This window comes from Notamacropus eugenii, chromosome 1, assembly GCF_028372415.1.
Source record: "Notamacropus eugenii isolate mMacEug1 chromosome 1, mMacEug1.pri_v2, whole genome shotgun sequence".
Classification (NCBI taxonomy): Eukaryota; Metazoa; Chordata; class Mammalia; order Diprotodontia; family Macropodidae; genus Notamacropus; species Notamacropus eugenii.
In genome coordinates, this window is record NC_092872.1 from 349,713,444 (window position 1) to 349,731,838 (window position 18,395).

The following is an 18,395-nucleotide window of genomic DNA, read 5'->3' on the forward strand; positions in this document are numbered from 1 at the left end:
TGAGACTGGAGGGCAGCAGAGAATTTGGGACAGGAAAGGTAGATTTAAGAATCATCAGCACGTGAGCAAAGTGAACAGAACCAGGAGAACATTGCACACAACACTGTGTGATGATCAACTATGATAGATTTAACTCTTATCAGCAATACAATAATCCAAGACAATTCCAAAAGAGTCATGATGGAAAATGCTATCCATATGCAAAGAAAGAACAATGGAGTCTGAATGCAGATTGAAACATACTATTTTTACTTTTTGTTTTTCGTGGTTTTCCCCTTTCATCCTGTTTCTTCTTTCACAACATGACTAATGTAGAAATATGTTTAACATGACTGTACATGTATAACCTATATCAGAATGTTTGCCATCTTAGGGAGGGGGAGGGAGAGAGAAAAATTTGGAAGTCACAATCTTATAAAAAAAAAGAATCCAGAAAACTACCTTTACAATGTAACTGGAAAAAAATGAAATACTATTTACAAAAAAAAAAAATCATCTGCATAGAGATGGAACTTAAATTCATGGGAGCTAATGAGATCAAGTGAAGTAGTATAAAGGAGAAAAGGGTTTAGTACAGAACCCTGAGGGACACCTGTGGTTACAAGGCATGATGTAGAGGAAGATCCAGCAAAGGAGACAGAATTGTGGTCAGACAGGTAGGAGGAAAACAAGGAGAGAGTTCTGTCCCAAAAACCTAGAGAGAAGAAAGTATCAAAGAAAAGATGGCTTCAGAGATGTCAAGGAGACTGAGGGCTGAGAAAAGGCCATTGAATCTGGCCCAAGAGATCATTAATAAAGTTTAGATGGAATAAGGTCAGAAGCCAGATTATAAAGGGCTGAAGTGAGGAAAAAATATGAGACCTGAAACACATGCACAGATTAACACCAAAAGCCATCCCACAATTCTACATTCCTTCCTTTTAAGGTAAATTTTTATCTTCTCTGACTATATCTTCTATGTACCTATTTGGGTGCATGCTGTCTCCTCCATAAGAATGTAAACGCTTTATGAGCAGAGACTGCTTTTTCTTTTTCTTTAAATGTTGGCTGGCTGAATTGTATGTGAACTATTTTAAAAAGTACTGAAAACTACAAATGAACACATTCTCTAAATCGTTAATAGTAAGAGAAATGCAAATTAAAATAACAGATTTCACCTCACTCCATGTAAATTGGCAAAAATGAGAAGAAATGGAAATGTCTATGTTGGAGATGCTGTGGGAAAACAGACACATGAATACACTATGGAACTGTTAAGTGATCTGGATATCAATTTGGAATTATGTAAACAATAATTAAACTGTTCACATCCTTTGATCCACTCCTCCCACTACAGGTCATACCATGAAGTCAAAAACAGAAAGACAGATTCAAAATATACCAAAATATTCATAGCAGCATTATTTATGGTAACCAAGCACTAGAAACAAAATCCATCACTCAGGAAACATTTGAAAAAATTATGGTACGTTAACTGAATACCATGTTAATGTGTAATAAGAATGATAAAAGAAGAATTCAGAGACACATGGGAAGATTTTCATGAACTGATACAAAACAAAATAATCAGAACCAAAAAAATAGTATACATAATGACTACAACAACTGTCAATGAAAAGATCTTGAAAAAGAAGCTACACTGCTAAGTAACCAAAAAACAATGAACGTGCTGGAGAACAGATACTATAATGAAAGGTAACTCTCCACTGAAGAAGAGAGGCAGAAAACTACTAGAACAGAGTAGTAAGCACACTATCACATGTAGTCACTATTACCGGCTTATGCTTAACTGTTTTTCTTGATCACAAGGTACAAGGTGGGAGAATCAATCTGAGGGTTAGAGGAGTTTGAGAAGACTGAAAAACCAAAGGCATCAAATAAACTGAATTTTATTAAAGGGGTAAAAGAAAAAATTACAAGTTTCCTTAATGTCAAACAGCAGTTGAGTTGTTTTAATAAATTTATTTTATACAACTAATTACGGAGTATTAGTCTGTGAAGCTTGGGACCCAGAAACAAAGTAAAGAACTAACTCCAACCTAACCACTGTTAACACGGTTTTATTTTTATTCTAGGTCAATAAACATCAAGAAGACTTTCAAAGTCGACTAAACTGCTTGGAGATATAAAATATAAAACTAAAGTAAAAAAGTGTAACATTTTTAAACTGACAGGTAATCATAAATATTTTTATTTACAAATACATAAACACACTGCAAAAGGCAGTTTTGTAATTTTTTGCATCAAAAGTAAATGTAATAACAGGTACTTACTTCTCTGCCTGTAAGGATATGTCTTGCCAGTTTCACTTTTGCAAAATTTCCCTTGCCAATTGTTTTCAGAAGTCTGTAGTTCCCAATATGAGGCTGTTCATCTGCACAGGAAGCTACTGAGTTTCTACAGCGAGCTCCAGAGCGCCCAGTTCGAGAGGTAACTTCTTGACGTCCATCTCCGTGAGATGTGTGCTAAGGTAATAACAACATACACAAGTTTAAGGAAATAAAAGAACACACAGTACTTGCCAAGTTTTAAGAGCCTCTGACTGAAGAAATAATGTATTATTGCTTACAAATTAAAATTTATCTTAGCTTTACTGTGTCATCAGCTTGTCCATATTATATCTTAAATTCAAGAGAAAAAAAGAATAAAGGAATATTTGGAAGAACAGAAATGTCTACATTCAACTTAATGATTTGAAAGAGCAAATTAATTTACATATATGATTCTCTTAAAACACCAATAACAAGAATTTAAGTTTGTAGAACCCTTTTCCAAAAGCAAATCTGCATAGTTATAACCTGATCCTCACAAGAAACCTATACGGAATAGGTTTGCAGACAAGCACCATTCTCATTTGACATGTAAGTAAACTACAGCTAGGAGATAAATGATTTTACTCAAGGCCAAAAGCTATTTAGTAACCAACTTATAACTCAAATTTCCACTACACTAGGCGTCGACAATCGTTCAAAAGGTACACCTATAAACACTTAGACTAGAATTTTAAAGCCACATAACCACAAAGTTGCTAACTTTCCTCCAAGTTATAAGCACTCAACTTTTAAACACAAGCTTCAAAGGCTAAATAGCATCTACAGATTGTATCTCTTCTCACCACCTCCTCTAAGGCTATCTACATACCTTCTTCTAAACTCTTCTTCTCCTCCTCTCTAAGTTGTTCTAGATCAACAGTACTAGATGGTGACCCAAGTTTTGTCTTACATAACTAGCCTCACCCTTTTAGCTTTAATACCACCTTCCAGGACAACTATAGGAGACACTTTAAATACTTCTTCTCTTCTTGAGGAAAATCTCTCTTGCCCTATTTTTCATTCATGGTCGAAAATAAACCTAACTGTGTCTAACACAACCCCACCTCTCATCATATTTAGATCCACTGAAATGCATCTTAAATTAAAAGTCCAGCTAAAGTACACTTCCTCCTCTGATTTCCCAAAAGTAATCCTTCTTTATCCCTGTCTTTCTCAGGTCTCTGCTCAATCTTTGCTACACACATGATTTTCTGGTTGGTTGTCCTGGTCTAGCCCTCTGTCCAATTCATTTCCCATGGAATCTAATCCATCCTCCACTTTGCTATTCAATTCATCTGACCAAGTTATCCCTCCTCCTTATTCAAGAAATTCTACTGGCTCCCTATCACTTCCAATCTTAAACGTAAAACTGCACTTAGACTTTTGGGATACTGTATAAAATTCTCAAACATTCAAAGCCTTTCATAACTTGGTCTTTTACTACCTTTCTAACCACTTTCTACCTATTCACATACACTCCAATTCAGTGATACTGGCCTCCTTGCTATTGCTGTTCTTCAATCAAGACACTCCTTATCCCCAGACTCTGCAAATTTTCACTGGCTCTCTACTCCCCACATCCGGAATTCTCCCCTCCTCACCCTGTGCTTCCTGGCTTCAAGTCACAACTAAAACCTACCTTCTACAAGAAGCCTGCTTGATATGTCCTTTAACATTAGAACCTTTTCTATATTCCCACTATTGATTTTCTTCAATTATTTGTGTGTTGTTTCTTCTCATCAGAATACAAGTTCCTTGACAGAAGGGGTTGTTTTTTGGCCTTTCTTCATATCCCCATTTATTCTGTAAATTCAGCCTTTCATACATCATGTTTTCTTAAGAGAGGGGCACACAAATAACGTTACACTCAATTTTAGGCAAAAAATGTTTACTGAAGAGTTTACTGTATATAAATACAAAACTGTATTTTGGAGAATACAACTTATTTTAAAATTCAAGGTAATCTGAAGTTTGAATTAGCAGCTTAGTTTTTCCTAGAAAAATAAACAGGTTACCAATTTCAATAACTCTAAAGGGGATGAGGGGGAGAATCACGCAGTCTAATTCTATCATGGTTCAGCATATCCATGCTGGCATTCATTGAGTATGAATTCAAGCTAGTAAGGATCTTAACAGTGTCTCTTCCCACTCCCCAGACTAACAGCCTGGCCTGATGCCATAATGGAGGGGAATAACCCATGAGTGGTCTGGTAAATATTTAACAATCAGCTCTCAGAAGAAAATGTGCATACGGCATACTTTAAAGCATAAACTATATTAACATTATTTCCGTCAATTTAAGTCTATGGAAAAGCAAAAAACCAACCAAACAATAAATTATGCCCTGATTTATAGTGTTTTCTTAAGCGTAAATGCTCATGCTGAAAATTTAACACTCAATTCTTTGTACAGCTGGAAGTAATCCTTGTCAAGAAGGGATCTGCCATCTCCACCCATATTAACTGTCAATGAGAGGGACAGGCAAGGTAGTGCTGGGAAATACTGCCCTGTCTCTAATGCTTATAAAATGGCCACAGTTGAGGTCAATCACTGTTCCATTATATATCCTGGGACCTCTTCTCTCTCTATACTTGAGATCACTTGTTGATCTCATAAGCTTCCATGAATTCAATCAGCATTTCTATGCTGATGATTCTTACATCTATATATCCAGCCCTAACCACTTTCACCCTCCTGATTCTCCTAACTGCCTATAAGACATCTTGAACTGGATGTTCTGTAGACATATTAAATTCAACATATCCAAAACTGAACTCATCTTTTCCTCCCAAACTCTCCTCTTTTCTTAACTTACCTATTACTGTCCAAGGTACCATCATTTTCTCAGTGTCACCTTCAATTCCTCATTCTTACTCCCGCTTTTCCAATCTGTTGCCAAAGCCTGCCGATTTTATCATAATATTTCTCGCATATGTTACCTTTTCTCCTCTGATACTGTATCTCACTATCAGACTGCTGCAACAGCCTGCTAGTCAGTCTCTGTGCCTCAACTCTTTCCCCACTCCAGGTCATTCTCCACTTGGTTGTCAAAGTGATCTTCCTAAAAAGCAGATATGACCATAGCATCCCCTCACTCAATAAACTCCAGTGGCTTTCTGTCATGTTCAGGATCAAATATAAAATTCTCTGGCATTCAAAGACTTCATAATCTGCCTTCCTTTAGCTTTCTAATTTACTTAAACCTTATACCTCCCCAACCTACCATATACTATGCAATCCACTATGTCTCCACTCCTGGGTGTTTTTCACTGGCTGTTCCAAAAGCATGGAATGAATCATCTCTACCTCATGGCTTCAAGTACCAGCTAAAATCCCACCTTCTGAAAGAAGAGTTTCTGATTCCCCCTTAATGCTAGTGCCTTCCATCTGTTGATCACTTCATATTTATCCTTTATAGAATCTGTACAGAATTGGTTTAATATTGTCTCCCCCATTAAACCGTAAGCTCTTTGAGAGCAGACTATCTTTTACTTTTCTTTGTATCCCCCAGAACTTAACATGGTACCTGATACAAAACTGGCACTTAAAAGATGCTTATTCACTGACATAATTTTTTAGTTCTTGCTTCATTTCTTTTGGGAATTATAGGAAAGTTTGTGGCAAATCCGTGATTTTCTTTGAGGCTTTGTTGGTAAGATAATGTGGAATTATTCTTTTTTCTGCATTTGTCTTGGGTGTCCCTGGTTCCATAATACTTCCTCCTGCCCCCATAAGTATTTTTTCTTTCATTCATTTTTCCAGCCTTACTTCCTGAAATGGGATTTTGTGTTAGGACCAGACTGTGTACTTCTAGAAAAAATGGTTGGGTCTTGTTTGGTTCAGGGCTGTTTTATTAAGGGTGTAGTTAAATAACAAGGACTTCAGGAGCAGCAACAGTACATTGCACTGGGTCAGTCTATGCAGTTGAGTGATGGAGCAGTAGATAGAGTCCTAGGTTTTTAGACTCATCAGCTCTATGACCCTGGGAAAGTCCCTTCACCTGTTCACCTCAGATTCCTCAACTCTAAGGTGGGGATAATGATAGCACCTACCTTACAGGGTTATTGTGAGGATCAAATAAGATAACATTTGTAAAGCACTTAGTATAATGCCTGACACATAGGAGAAGCTATATAAATATTATCAATCTGATCCAGTGTGAGCCCTTATTCTTACCCTCCTGGTCTGGGTCTGTAAGGTCTCAAAAGTCCAGGTTCAGGGACAGAATGGCATAGCTTAGCTGCGTGCTCTAGGTATCTATCCGTGGTCAAACCTTGAATCTGGGTTCCCAAGCCCTGACAGTCTTAATTTCAGGTATTAGGCTTTCCTGGTTTGTCCCTAGTCCCTAAACTGGAAAGCTTCCATGAACTGCACTCTGGGGTGATATTTTTCTATCTGGACCCCTTTCCTAGGACAGAAGTCTTTTGGCCATGTAGGCTAGCAAAATACAAAGAATATAGCTTCTCCTTGGATTTCTTGATCATTATTTAGTCTGAAGATACTTTTTTTCATCCTTCTTGAAGTAGTTGTGAATGATGTGAACTATTCTGCTTCCAAAGTCACTCCAACATCTTTAGGCGAGTCTGGATTCTTAACAAAAGCATGCTGAATCTTTGTTATCAGCACTTCCTTTCCCAGGCATTCACTAATCATTAACTTTTAATGATACATTTTGGAACTTTTGCAAGGAGCAAATCAAGCTCACTGCATTTTAGTTTACAGGTTCCATTTTCTTTTCTTTAAATCCATATAGCAATTCACATGGGGAGAGGGTAGTTTGAGGGGGTACGATATTACAAAACTTCCAGACTCCACGATAAAATTATGGAATAAAAAGCTAACATTTATAAAGCACTTTAAGGCTTACAAAGCACTTTACATATATACTCTTTCAAATATCACTGATAATGACTCAGCAATCTCAATTGCCAATTTCTTCAATATTCTAGGAGGTAGTTCATATGGGCAAGATGGTCGAACTCATCAAAAGCAACTCATTACTTATCTCAGACATCAACTCTCTATTTGCCATTTTGCATTATTCTTTCCTGAAGCAAAGTAATCTCACAATACTCAGTAGACACAAAGTGGACAGGGATGAGAGACAGAGATTTCACTGATACAGAGAACTCCCAATGAAGAAACACCCGTTACTAATGAATATTAACAACTACTTTTCAATTTACTGTCTTACAGAGTTGGCTAAGGCACTTCAGGTTAAGTGACCAACCTAGGATCATGCAATCAGTCCATCAAGGGCAGAGCTTGAGATCAGCTCTCTATTCACTAAGTCAACTTGTCATTTAGTAGATAACCAAAGTAAAAGCTGGTGAATTTAATTCAAAATTGTGGTAATATTTAAACCTCTTCTTTATACACAGCTACTAATTAAATTAACGTTAATATAAACTATAGCTTCAGGAGATTTATCTGACAAGCAGCCTAAGTGAAAATAAGATAGAATCAATTCTTTATAAAGAAGATGTTAAAATTTTTCTCAAATATAAAACTAAGCATAGGTGTTAAGAAAGTTAATGACAAGAGAAATTATTCATTCAAGAAATATTAACACTGAAAGTTGATTATATGTAGGGCTCTGTGAAGGACAGTAAGATTTTCAGACATAATCCAATCCATGACCTCAAAGAGTTTACAATTCTACAAGAGAATATAAGACAAGAACAGAAATTCATTATTATACATGTTAAGGTGAAAAATATCGAGAGAGGGGAGAAAAATACTAGGGAAAGTAATAAAATTTGGCCATCAACTTTTAGGAAGAATACTGATAAGCTAGAAAACGTCCAAAGGAAGTCTTCACCAAGAGGAGAAACGGTGAATGCCCTTCAGTCCATGTCATACTGGAAGCAGTTGAAGAAACCAGGAATATTAACATGGAGAAGATGGAGGCAGAGGGAAAGAAGGATAAGACCTGTAATTTTTCAGGTAGTCAAACATTATCAATATTTATAAAGCACAGTGCTAAGTGCTGATCCCAGCAGGGAAAACCAGCAGTGATGGGTAGAAGTTGTAGCGAAGCAAAATTAGGCTCGAGGCCAAGAAAAATTTCTTAACAATTCATTTTGGCTTTTTCCCTCTAATAACATCCGACTCTTCATGATCATTTCTTGGGGGATTTTCTTTTCAAAAGCTACTAGAATGGTTTGTTATGTCCTTCTCCGGTTCATTTTACAGATGAAGAAAGTGAAGCAAACAGGGTTAAGTGATTTGCCCAGGATCACACAGTTAGTATCTGAGGTCAAACTTGAACCCAAGTGTTCCTTGACTCTAGGCCCAAAGTTCTAGCCAATGCACGACTTGGTTACAGGAGAGTTTGGGATTTTTCAAAACTAATAATCCAGTTTGGTTTCAGTGGCTAATCAGGAATTTGAGGAATAATCAGTATTAAACTACAACCAAATCATGAAAAAAGTCTGGAAGGTGGTTAAGTAGATAAAGAGTTCTGGACCTAGAGTCAAGAAGATTCATCTTCCTGAATTCAAATCTAACCTCAGATATTTACTAGCTATGTGATCCTGGGCAAGTCATTTAATCCTGTGTGCGTCAGGTTCCTCATTTGTAAAATAAACTGGAGAAGGAAATTGCAAATTACTATAATACCTGTGCCAAAAAAAAAAAAATCACCCAAAAAAGAGTCACAAAGGGTCAGACATGACTAAAACAACTGAACAACAACAACTTCCTGACTCCAGGTCAGGCACTCTACTCACTGGGCAGCCTAGCTGCCTCTTCTTAACAATTAGTGTTATCCATAAATAGAATGGGCTGCTTTAGTACAAAGCAGTCACACCCCACCCCTCCCTATCAGAAGTCTTCAAACAGAGGTTATAAATGACTCTCTAGTCGGAAATGTTGTACTGGAGAGTAGAAGGGAGTGGCAGTCTTTTGGGTATGAGTTGGACTAGATGGTAACTGAGGTACCTTCCAACTTTACAATTATTATTTTGGGAGAGGTGAGGTAGACAAGAAAATCTCAGGAAAAATTAAATAGAAGAAACTGAATTTATTCTACATCTTAAAAGGATGAGTAGAAAAGACAGGCAATGCTAGGGGCAAAGAGTGTTATAAAGGAAATACTTTGAATTAATATCATGAGAAAAGACATGAGGGTGGGAAAGAAAAAAGCATTTAAGTACTTACTATGGGTCAGGTACTATGCTAAGGGCTTTACAAATATTATCTCATTTGCTCCTCATAATTCTTTTAGGTAGATGCTATCATTATCCTCATTTTACAGATAAGGGAATGGAGGTAGATAGAAATGACTTGCCCAGGGTTACACAGCTAGTAAGTTTCTGAGGTCACATGTGAACTACAGTCTTCATGACTCCATGCCCAGCACTTTAGCCACTGCACCACCTGGTCACAGGAGAGTTTGGGTGTTCTCAAAACAAATACTCGAGTTTAGTTTGAGTGGATGAAGAGAAATATTAAGAGGAATAATCAATTGTTAAAATGCAACCAAATCATGAAGTCTTAAATGACAAGTAAAGAAGTTTGGATTTTATTCCATATACCTATAGGAAGCCATTAGTGTTTATTTTTTTGAGGAAAGGAAAGACCTGGACCTGAGACATACATGCATTAGGATGATGTTTTTGGGTTACAATCAACTCTTCTACTAATTCTTTAAATTAAGGCAGCCAGCAACTTGGAATCTCAGAAATACACAACAAACTGAAGAATTTTTTTATATCTGTAAGAGACCCCCAGCCTCAAGATCTCAAAAGTACTAAAGGTCCTATACTTCCAGAGAGTCAAGAGATCAGGAGTCAGCTGTCTGTTCAATATTTGGGTACCTTCTTAAAGTTTTTAGCCCATCATCTTGGAATGACATTATAGAGCTGGTGCTGAGGGTGAATTCAGTCTGTCTCAAGAGACCCAATTACCAATTATTTACTGCTACAGATGCCTAACCAAAAGTTCCTGGTACCTCTACCTTCTATCAGCCCTTCATAAAGTTCCCCAGTATTTTGAGTAATAAATCAGAGAAAGTACACCACAGGCACTACACCAGAGAGTTTAATTATCATAGAACCCTAGATAGGGTGACCGCACCAATCAACTGGTTTTCAGATAGGCTTTCCCCTATCTGAAAACCTTTTGTTCTTCTTGCTCCTGTAATTTAAGACTGCCATCTGTCAATGCTAAAATTCTCTTTCCCTCTCTCTAGCACTCAACATTTTATGCCCAATCTCCAAGTTTTTCATGTATCCTGGAGGTCTGGGGTTATGTAAGTAAAACCAGTTTTCAATTCACAAAATCCCTCAACACATAACCTACATAATCTAGCAAAACAAATATCTACATTAGCAATGTCTAAATACGTGTATCTCTTCCTATATTTTAAATTCATCACCTCTCTATGAGAAAATAATTTCTATCCTATACTTCTTACAATCCATACTGCCTTTGCATTGCACCCATGTTTGATCTCACACTATTTCCAAATTTCATTTCTTCAAAGAAATCTGGATCTTTTCAGGGCAGCCAGAATATACTGGTCAGAAAATACATATTCTTTTCCTTTCTCCAATGCTATTTCCAAATCCTTCCTCTGCACCATTATCATTCAATCTCTCCTCTTTTGAGGAGAGATTGCAATCACTCATTCTAACCAATCTCTCTTACTCCGTCCAGATACTTCTGGTGAAAATATACTCGATTCCTTTTCTCAGGTTTAGTACCAGATTCACAATCTTTACAATCAAACCAACCTTCCTCATTCTTAAAGACTCACTATACATGCTAATTATGCTCTCAATGACTGGTTCAAGTCAATCTGTTACAATAAGATTGCTCATGGATTTCACTGCCACCCCTATGATACTGGAGTATGAAATTCCTCTTTTTTGACCATAATCTCCAAACTTTTAATCTGTGTCTGTGTCTCACTTCTGTTCAATCTATTTGTCCTCATAACGGTCTCTAGTCCTCCATCTCACCCCAAACACATACAACCTGAATATAAGCTTCTTGGAAATAGAATTTTTTTTTTTGCCTTTGTATACTCAGTGCCCAGGACAACACTGCAAATAACAGATAGTCGATATGTGCTTTTTAGATGGGATTATTCTTCCATTCCATCACTCAAATTGAGGCTTCACTTTTCTTTCTTCAAAGACTTAACTAGTCCCTTTTTCACCTTCCCATCCCCCATCACTTCTCTGCTCTAATTCCTATGTTGTTGAGGAAATCACAGAACTGTGCCAACTAGGTCTGCTACAAATTCAAAAATTTCCAAGTAATTTTCGATCAATTTGTCCCTGTCATTAATCCCCCTACCCCCCTCAAATGAACAAATTATTTTAAAATCTTCAGTGCAGGACAGGTTGGATGAATAACAAAAGGGCCAGGAAGCAATTAACAAAACTTTATACTCAAAAGAGCAGGAGGAAAACAGACCCAACTGTCTCAGTACGAGGAGTGCTTAGCCTAAAATTCAAAGGGGCAGAATAGGGTGGAATGGGGAGTGGGGGGCTGAGATGCGCATCTGGCAATGCAATGGTTTCTACACTCTGGTAGAAGCCCCACAGACCTTTAGGGCTCGTTTTAGACAAAGAAACAATATAGCACTAATAGGAGATTGCTTGGTTATCAATAGGGGAAGATGATAGTAAAAACAAGACCAATGAAATGAGTACTTTCAAAACTGCCCAATAAAGAGGGAGGAATGAGTAACAGAGATGAAGAAAACGTAACTTTTTAACTGTGCCATCTAGCAAGAGACTGGGGAAGGGGGCAATGCCCAATCTCCAAGTCTTCCATGCATCCGGGGGTCTGGGGATATACCAGTCAAACCAGTTTTTATCAATTCACAAAATCCCTCAATACAAACCTACATAATCCAGTAAAACAAACATCCACATTAGCCATATCTAAATATATGTTTCTCTTTCTGGATTTTTAGTTCATCATCGTTCTATAAAAAATAAACTATGTTTAATCCTTGTTCTTTTAGTCTCATGGTTTATAATTACATTGGTCAAAGTTCTCGAGTCTTTTTAGTTCTGCTTGGTGCACTGTGTTCAGAGGTCTTCCTGGTTTCTTCTGAAACTGGCCATTTCATTACTTCTTATGATACAATCATATTCCATTTCCTTTACATACCACAATTTGATTAATCATTCCCCAACAGGGCAGCGTCTTAGTTTTCAATTTTTGGCTACCACAGAAAGAGCTATATATATTTTTGTACATCTAGATTCTTCTCTGATTTCTTTTGGATATAGACCTAGTAATGGTGTAACTGCAGGGTCAAAGGGTACGTTCAGTCTTGTAATTTTCTGGACGTATTGTCAAACTGCATTCCAGAATATAGGGACCAATTTGGAGCTTCACAAAAAAGAGCATTTGTTTACCCGTTTTTCCCCACAGCTCCTCCAACAATAGTCACTTTTCTATTTTGTCATTTCTGCCAGTCTGATAGGTATGAATAAGAACTTTAAAGTTTCTTTGCCTTTTTCTATTAGTGATTTAGGGTATTTTTTTCTTATGATTGTTGATAACTTGTGTTTCCTTAGAAAACTGCCTATTCATATCCTTTGACCATTAATCTATCAGACAATGGCTCTTTGTCTTTTAACTTTGAATCAGTCCGTTATTTATCTTGGATATGAAACCTTCCCCCCCTTTTTACCTGTTTCCTTCTAATTTTTACATAAGATTTGTGAAAAAAAAATTTTAGATAATCAAAATTGCTTATTTTATCATGTGTGATCCTATCACTTGGTTAGTCATGAACTCTTCCCCTATCCATAGATCTGAAAGGTAATTTCTTCCTTGCTCTTCTAATTTGTTTATGATGTGACTTTTTATATCTAAGCCACATATCCATTTGGAGCTTATCTTGAGTACATGGCATGAGCTATGGATCTAGACCTAACTTCTACCAGACGGCTGTCTATTTTTCCCATCAGTTCCTGTTAAACAATGCACCCTTACCCTGCATCAGAGGCCTAACACTTAATAACTATGTAAACCACTGCATTCTCTCTGAGATTTATTCACCTTTCTAAAGCTTATTTATCTAAGCCATCTACAAAGATGGAAGGGTTTCCATACTAAGGAAATCACAGATTCTTGGTATATTTGACTGTATGGATTATCTTTTTCTGATGCCTTATGGAAAAAGCCAGCAACTGCTTTAATCCCACTCAGTATATATGTAAACTGGATAAAACTTGTCTACCACTAATAGGCCCAAGATAAGAGAGTTGTGAGGAAAGGAAAACAGGTACATGAGGAGGAAGGGGGGCGGCAGAGCCCTTTTAATTGTATCAGAATTCAGAAGCTGCTTAAATGAGATTTAAAGTATTATTTTGTCTAAAAGTTTTAGTTTGGAGGCAGAGGGCTAGACTGGTTGACCTCTGGAAAATGTTTCCTGTTCTATGGGGTTTTAAAACTATACTGATTCACAATTTTAATTTAATAGGAATAACAAAGGCAGGATGGGGGGAAGAATCCTGTATTTTAAAATGTATGGTCCATAATTACAAATTTAACACTTAAAAATTCGAAAGAATTTTACTTAGAATCATTTGTGACAAGCCTTTAGTACACCTCAGTTGAATTATGGTATTCATGAAGCCAAGGTGGAAGGCTTAGTTCCTAAGAAGCAGCTTCAAAATAGGAAAAATTATCTATTCTACTAGCATTTAGTGCCCTCTGTACTCTGGTTGATGTTTTAACACAAAGCAGAGGGGGAAAAAACTCCATAGATTTGGAATCAGAGGACCAGTGCGTATAAATACGTACTCCAGTACCCATATGGTCTTCACAACCTCACTGGAATGATCAGCATTCCACTTTATAAAATGAGGATGTTGTACATGATGATCTTTAAGGTATCTCCTAGTTCTAGAATCTAGAATCTCATAATCCTATGAATCAATTACAATTATTGTTACCAAGGGGAAAAAAAAAACCAAACTTCAAGCACATAACCTTCATACAAACTATTCCAAATGCTGCTGGAGATTGAAAGCTTAATTCAGAATGCTTACATCAAATCCTACACAAAGGAGCTTTTAAGATATCCTGGAAAAATTCTCTTATTCATTTAAGAATATTCAAATAGCTACCTAAGTAAAGGTAAAACAAGGAAATTTCTGCCTTGCTCTTCTCCCAGTTTTGCCAACAAGCCTAAGTCTTGCTGGCTACTACCTAAAACCAATGATTCTGTTCCAGAAACTGTTGCTGGTGATGAAACTATAGGATCACAGAGTTCAGAATGGACGGGATTTTAGAGATAATCTAGTCTAACTTCCTCATTACAAAGGAGGAAATGAAGACTAGAGAAGGGAAGTGACATGCCCAGAGTTACTCAGATGACAATAAAAAAGCAAAGATTCAAATCTTTTGTCCTCCCAATTTCACATCTTGTACTTACACACACACACACACACACACACACACACACACACACACACACACACACACACACACACACACACACACACACACACACACACACACACACACACCCCCACCCCGGTATTAAGGATGTTTGACTGAAAACTTATTCTTACAAGGTGCTGGTAGAGAAACTAGGATTTTCCAAGAATCTAGTTTAAGATCATTGTTCTAAGCATGATAAAATCTAAAAAAGGAGTATAGTTTTCCATGACAGTATGGAGTATCAAAACTGTGGGAAGTTATGATGAAAACTGTATTAGTTAATATGTAAGCTCTTCATAACCTGGTTCCCCACCCTCCACCGCAATTTTCTAGTATTTGTACACCTTATACTCTCCACATACTCTTCAATCCAGTGACACTGGTCTCCATGAACACCTCACATAAGAATCTATTTTCTGATTTGGTATATTCACTGGCCCACCTTATAAATGGAATGCTTTACCTCCTCACTTCTCTCACATCTCAGCTAAAATCCCACACAAAGACTTTTCCAATCTCTCTTTAGTTTTAGGCATTTCCCTCTGTTGATTATTTCCTATTTATCCTGTATATAGCTTGTTTGTACATAGTTGTTTGCATATTGTCTCCCCCATTACACTAAGTTCTTTGAGAGCATTTGCTTTTTCCCTGTATCTTCATGGTTTAGCACAGTGCCTGGCACATACCAGGGGCTCAATAAATGTTTATTGAACAAGTATTTTTTAAATATTTACTATTCCCAGTACTCTGCATTCAGAAGACTCCTAAAGAATAAGCATACTACTTACCTACTGAATGAGAAGTGATGGATTCAAGATAAAAAATAAGAAATATTATTTTTTGGACATGGTCAATGTGGGAATTTGATTTTGCTTCATTATGAATATGTTATGAGTTTTGTTTTGCCTCTTTTTTCCTCCAATGGAACAGAAAATGTTTTATTAAAAAAATTAAATTAAAAAATTTAAAATCCACAGAGTAGTCCTGTGAAATTATATGCTATATTAACTATATCTAGTCATTGAATTCATTTTTACAATCCTTGGGAGCATTTAGATTTTAAGTATTATTTTACAGAGAGGTGACTTTCTACAGTGGCAAAGAACATTACTACAGGAACTCCTAAACATACTATACCACTCCCCCCATCCATCAGGATTAAATCTTTTACAAGAAGTATATTCTGTCATTTTTACAAAAAGATGATCAGTGTAGCCTTGGGTCTTTGTTTTTTTAATGCCTCTACTTAAGTTTTCCAGGGTCTCAAAAATAAGTCAGCAATAAAGCAAAGTCTAAAATTCAAAGCAAGTTTTGAATCCAGTACTGAATTCACTCCCCCACAGCCTTTAAATAACATCTGCTTTTAATAACTATGTTTTATATCTGATTATTAATGTAAATTTGGCATGACCCTTAGGCAAGTGGCTAGAACTCAGTTTCTTCATTTGTTAAATGAGGAAGTTGGACTAAATGATCTCTAAGGTTCAGTCTAAGATTCTAAATCTTTTGTAATTTTACACAATCATCAATTTAGTATTAGATATTCAAATTACAATGGGGGCCAAAAAGGAGGTCATAATGAAATACAAGAGTATTGTATTTTCAGCTTATGACAGAAAATATCCATTATTTGAAATGAATGGCAAATTATCTACCTTGTAATAAAGTGGATAGTATGTTAGAATCAGGAGACCTGGGTTCAAATCTCACTTCTGATGCTTCCTAGTTATGTGACTGTAGGTTACATGACTACCCTCCTTCACTTACCTTCCTGATACCTCAGTTTCCTCATCTGTAAAATGGGGAGAATACCTGTAGCATCCACCTTATTTGAGTTGTGAGGTTCAAGTAAGAATGAACGTAAAATACTTTTAGAATACTTTATTTTTTTAACAGCTCTTGAATTTTAGTAAATAATATGAATTTGAGTTGTAGCTTTGAGACATATACTTCAGAGAATAAGGCATTTCAAATCTTTCTTGAACAAGCCAAAACAAGAGTTACTATAAACAAGTTTGGGTGAACAATGCTGAAACATACAGCAATTCTCACTTAGTGTAGTAAGAAATATAATAATTATACTATATAAAGAATTTACTTAATACATGATCTAGGCAGAATATATGTAATTCAAAATCAAAGAAATATATGCTTTTAAAACCTAAAGAATTTATAAATTTCTTAAATTACTAACTTTCTCAAAATTACAACCTGATAAATCAAAATTCAAAGGCCCAACCAAACTCAGCATGTCCAAAACTGAAAGTCACTTCTCTACTCCTACAACTTGTTCTCCTTTTTCTTTTTCCTGGATAGCAACCATCACCTTCTTCAGTATTACCCAAGCTAAAAATCTCACTCATCTTTGACTCTTCAGTCAATATCTAATTAGCTGCCAACCCTAAAAATCTCTTTTATTTGTCCCCTCCTTTCTACTTCTAGTACAACAAACCCTAGTTCAGGAGTCAAGAGATCTAGACTTGAAATCCAGCTCTACTATTTACTTACCTGAATGGCCCTGAGGGCATTTATAACCCCTCTAAGTCTCAGTTTTCTTAAACCAGGCCACAGGGACCAGATAGATCATCAGTTCTCAAACTGATTCCCAGTCCCCACCCCCACCCTGTCCCTGGGACAGGATCAAGCAATCCTCAAGGTCAAAGCTATTTTCACAATAATACTAAGACATTTTAATTTTTAACATGGTAATTATCAACAAACATAAACAAAAACCCTTTGAGTCCTTAATAATTTTTAATAGTATAGAAGGGTCCGAAGGCCAAAAAGTTTAGGAATCACTGGACTAGGTGAGAGGTATGGTCCAGCCCTATCCGTTTTTTAAAGGTCTGCGAGCTAAAAATGGTTTTTACATTTTTAAATAAAACTAAATGTATATTATTTTAAAATAAAAATAGGCAGCAGGCCACCTCAGATAATAGTCTGCCAGCCCCTGGTCTAGATAGTTGCTTGAGTCTCTTCCAGCTCTAAATCCCATGACTGGTCCTTTAAACAAGTCTATTGAAATAGCCTTCTTACTGGCCTCTCTATTCTCTCACCCTGAATAAAAGCGATCAGAGTAATCTTCCTATGATGTGTCTTCTAAGTAATACTGGGGGGGAAGAAGTGGAATCTTCAGCGTTCCTACACTGCCAACAGAAAAATTTTAAACTCCTTGACCCCACACATCTGGCTCCAACCTACCTTTCCACTCTTACTGCATGCAATTCTCTGCTCCTCTCCTGATCTCTGGCCTTTTCTCACGCCACCTTTGAAATACTTTCTCCCTTAAAAAAGTCCAACTCAAGTGCTAGCTGTCTCTTCCTTGTAATCTTCCCTGATTTTTCCAGTTTTCACCTTCCCAGAATTTAACATACTTCTCTGGACCTTTCCTATGCATATAACTTCATATAACATATTTATAGTTATCTGGGTTCTTAGCCAATGAAAGCTCAAGAGTAGGAACAGTTTTGTTTCACCTGAGGATACACTAAAACAGACAAGGCAGCACTTAATAAAAGTAAAGGGGGCAAAAAGTTAAACCAACAAACTACTGTTTGTAGCCTAAACCACTTATTCCTAAATTAAAAATATGCAAATTTTTCCCCTCATTCAGACTTACAAACTGAAATACATGTTTGAGTAGGAAACACTGGGTATAAGCTT

The 18,395-nt window shown here is 36.6% G+C and overlaps 1 protein-coding gene across 9 annotated transcripts in view; it reads right to left on the reverse strand.

Moving 5' to 3' along the window:
• The window catches only part of MARK3 (microtubule affinity regulating kinase 3), a 136,806-nt gene that overhangs the window by 115,175 nt on the left and 3,236 nt on the right, over window positions 1-18,395 (reverse strand). For all 9 annotated transcript variants that reach the window (XM_072630138.1, XM_072630136.1, XM_072630137.1 and 6 more), the window contains exon 2: window positions 2,274-2,465. In XM_072630138.1, the coding sequence (XP_072486239.1) occupies window positions 2,274-2,465 (192 nt within the window). The remainder of the gene's footprint in view (window positions 1-2,273; window positions 2,466-18,395) is intronic.